Genomic DNA, 3,657 nt, shown 5'->3' on the forward strand with positions numbered 1-3,657 from the left:
ATCTCTGAAAAATGGGATTTAGGACTTAGTTTTCTTCATTTGTGTTTACCATATGAACGCTTAACTTTTTTTTTTTTTTTTTTAAATAAAAGGTGGTGCTGAGAACTAACACATCAATAGAAGGTGGGTCATGTGATATTAGACCCACAGATAAAACATATTTTCTATTAATTGTGATGTCCAATGGTAAACATTTTTTTTTTTTTTGGAGAGGAGGATATATTAATTGTTATTCTAGTGCATAACTGGGCCGAATGAGATGTCACATCAGAAAGTGGTTCAAGGCCTCCATGTTACTAACTAAAGCCACCGGCCATTACAAGACGTAGGGCCTATGTGCCTCAATTGTGCTAGCCCTCTTTGTTGCATTTTGTCGCTGTTAATAATCTTTTATTTTATTTTATTTTATTTTTTATTTTTTATAATTCTCTGCCCATCATTTTCTATCTCAAGTTTTAGGAGACGTTTACTTTATGAATTAGAATTATTTTTTATTTACGTGTATTTTTTATTAGAGAAAATACTGTAACGAATCATAAATCAATTCAAATATTAGAATTTTAGTTTTTAGTGAAGTAGGTGGTTCACTTTATCACTCACGGTGCCTAAATGATTCAAATATTAGAATCTTAGTTTTTAGTGAAGTAGGTGGTTCACTTTATCACTCACGGTGCCTAAAAATTTGAAAGGAACTTTATAAACCGAGACGACAAAGGGAATAATTCTCAAGATAAATTGACTGAAACATAAAAAAAGAAACGACGACAAGATTCACTAGAGGAATCAACAGTTAACAACAACCAAATACAAACAAACACCACAAAAACCCCCCACGGAATTAAATCCAAACCGAACAAACCCCACCCAATCCATTACAGAATATTTTAATGGGTAATTTTGACAAATACCTTAGGTAAGTTTTGTCCTAGTAATCTGTGGTCGGGAGTTGCTCGTGTGTGGTTGGCCCGATGAAGATGATCTCGTAGACAAGGGCTGCGATGGCTGCGCCGACGAATGGGCCGAGCCAGTAGACCCAGTGGTTGGCCCAGGTCCAGCTGACAACGGCGGGCCCAAATGACACGGCGGGGTTCATGGACGCGCCGTCGAACGCGCCACCGGCTAAGATGTTGGCACCCACGATGAAACCAATAGCAATTGGTGCTATTATACCAATGTTACCCTTCTTTGGATCCACTGCGGTCGCGTACACCGTGTAGACCAGGCCGAAGGTCATCACTATCTCGAACACTACGGCGTTCCATGCTCCTACACCGTCGGACAGTGCGAAGGCAGATGTTTCCTGCATGACAAAACTTACTATATTTAGAAAATTATAGTGTTTAATATATATTTTTTCTCTCTGTCATCATCTAACTTTCTTTTTAGCCTTAGAAAGAAAGATACTAAATATTTTTAACCCTAAAATTACATTCTTTGAATTATAAATATTCAACAACATTGGTGATATTTAATTTGTTAAGAATTGTTAAAGTAAACGATATTAAAAGAATTGTTGAGTAAAGTCCTTATATTATAACATAATGTCTTGACAAATTAATGATGATGCACAATGATTACTCAAGTTAAAGAGATTAAGAACTTTATGTATATAAAAAAAAAAAGTTACGACCTCGCTACTATTGTTAGGAATGCTAAATCAATGTCATATATCTACATATATACATACATACATATGTATATGTATGTACTATGTATGTACATGCATGTATATATATGCATATAGGTTGTTTACGTGGATTTGGTGATTTGTCATGCAGCGAACAGAACTTACCAATCCACCAGTGGAGATCTTGAGAAGCAAGCAAGCAACGACGGATCCAAGCAACTGGGCGATCCAGTACAAGATACTCCTGATGAGAGTGATGTGTCCTCCCACGAACGCGCCGAATGTGACAGCCGGGTTGACGTGGCCGCCGGAGATGTTCGCGCCAACCGAAACAGCCACGAAAAGCGCAAACGCGTGGGCCAACGACGCCGATATGAGCCCGGCCGGAGTTGACGCACCATTGTCTGTCAGTTTGTCTGCCAATAAAACAATATCAAATTTCATTAGTGATCTCTCCGCCCCAAAAAAAAAAAAACCAAAAAAACAAACAAAAATCCAAAATGGTATTCTGTGAAAGAAAATTGAGAGAGTTGCTTACTGAAAGCCATGCCGGAGCCTTCGCCCGCAAAGACAAAGATGAGCATTGAGAAGAACTCGGCGGCAGCCGCTTTGAGAGCATCGGCTTGGCCGATCTCAGCTGGGTTTCCTACGGCGATTCTAGAGATCGGCATTTTTTTTTTGTTGTAAAGAATTCGGATTTGCTTTGAGTTTCTATACAATGCAAACCAAGACTTCTTCTTTGTGCTTGTTCGGCTCAAATTAGTGACAGTTATATATAACAAGTCCCCAGGAAAATGTCAAACGGTGGTGACCGGGATAGCCGGTTTCAATCCGATAAGAAGCTAAAATTCAGGGCAAAAGAGCTAATTGGGGTGTGTTTTATCGCCACCTGTCCTTGTCTGGACAGCCAATTAACCGAGCCTCCGGGTTGTTCCCCTTCCGCCACGTGTACGGTCTGATGTGACTTTCAACGTCGATCGCCGACCATTGGCTGTGGAAAGTGGGGCCGTGCATGCTCATTAATCATTGTTGGCGGTTTTGCTTGACCGACCATATGATTTGTTTATGTGTGTGGTGACGTGGACCGCCGCGATAGTTGTGCTAGTTTCATTGTCATGTACTAATAGGCTCTAAATGCTAAATTAAATTATTGTTATTATTAGTTTTAGGGTTAAAAGAGAGTAGAGACTAACGCGCGATGACATCCTAATTTTTTTTTTTTAACTTTCACCATTCTTTTTTATATGAATTGTACTTCTAGCCTTATTAAAAATAAAAATAAAAAAGCTTGTTAACCATATAATTAGAGCATCTTAAAGGCTTTTTTTTTTTTTTTTTTTTGCAGAAAAACAGGCTGTAATTAAATACGTGATTTTTTTTTTGTCTGAATGTAAATATTAATCGCTCAAATGATACATACAATGTTTTGTTAAATCTTTTATTTTTACTGCTTCTCACTTTCATTTATTTATTTCTATTTGCACTAAATTAAAGTAAAGCATAATTCTCGCCCTTGCCTATTCTTGTGTTAAACAAACACGTTTGATGACATTGACTCTTTCAATGCTACCGATGCTTTATCACCTCCTTATAATTATATAGCTGTAATTAAATACGTGATTTTTTTTTTGTCTGAATGTAAATATTAATCGCTCAAATGATACATACAATGTTTTGTTAAATCTTTTATTTTTACTGCTTCTCACTTTCATTTATTTATTTCTATTTGCACTAAATTAAAGTAAAGCATAATTCTCGCCCTTGCCTATTCTTGTGTTAAACAAACACGTTTGATGACATTGACTCTTTCAATGCTACCGATGCTTTATCACCTCCTTATAATTATATAGCATATTTCATATATACGAATCTATGATCAGTATCTTGTAGAAATCAAGTGGTTGAATATTAACCTGTTCTTTTACGTACGCTGTCGACGTGTAAGTTTTATTGTTATTATCATCATTTTTACGGCAGTAAGTTTAGTTAATTTTTCAGGCACTTGAAGGGATCCATATAATTTCATAAAC

General features: G+C 36.8%; 1 protein-coding gene across 1 annotated transcript; it reads right to left on the reverse strand.

The window, feature by feature from the left end:
• Positions 1–720: 720 nt before the first annotated feature.
• Positions 721–2,356, reverse strand: LOC21394129 (probable aquaporin TIP1-2). The gene is made up of 3 exons (XM_010114613.2): positions 2,166–2,356; positions 1,793–2,043; positions 721–1,300 (listed from the first exon to the last, which is right to left on the reverse strand). Exons 1-3 carry the CDS (start codon positions 2,296–2,298, stop codon positions 926–928), a joined length of 759 nt encoding a protein of 252 aa, XP_010112915.1. The 5' UTR covers positions 2,299–2,356; the 3' UTR covers positions 721–925.
• Between the last annotated feature and the right edge of the window lie 1,301 nt (positions 2,357–3,657).

Source organism: Morus notabilis, unplaced genomic scaffold, assembly GCF_000414095.1.
Source record: "Morus notabilis unplaced genomic scaffold, ASM41409v2 Scaffold80, whole genome shotgun sequence".
In the NCBI taxonomy this organism is placed as follows: Eukaryota; Viridiplantae; Streptophyta; class Magnoliopsida; order Rosales; family Moraceae; genus Morus; species Morus notabilis.

Bases quoted from the DNA above. Each gene is read 5' to 3' on its own strand.
- LOC21394129 (XM_010114613.2), bottom strand. From the start codon at position 2,298: ATGCCGATCTCTAGAATCGCCGTAGGAAACCCAGCTGAGATCGGCCAA. The intron at 2,044-2,165 runs GTAAGCAACTCT...TTTTATTGGCAG, and splicing joins AGGCTCCGGCATGGCTTTCA to ACAAACTGACAGACAATGGT. The intron at 1,301-1,792 runs GTAAGTTCTGTT...TTTGTCATGCAG, and splicing joins AGATCTCCACTGGTGGATTG to GAAACATCTGCCTTCGCACT.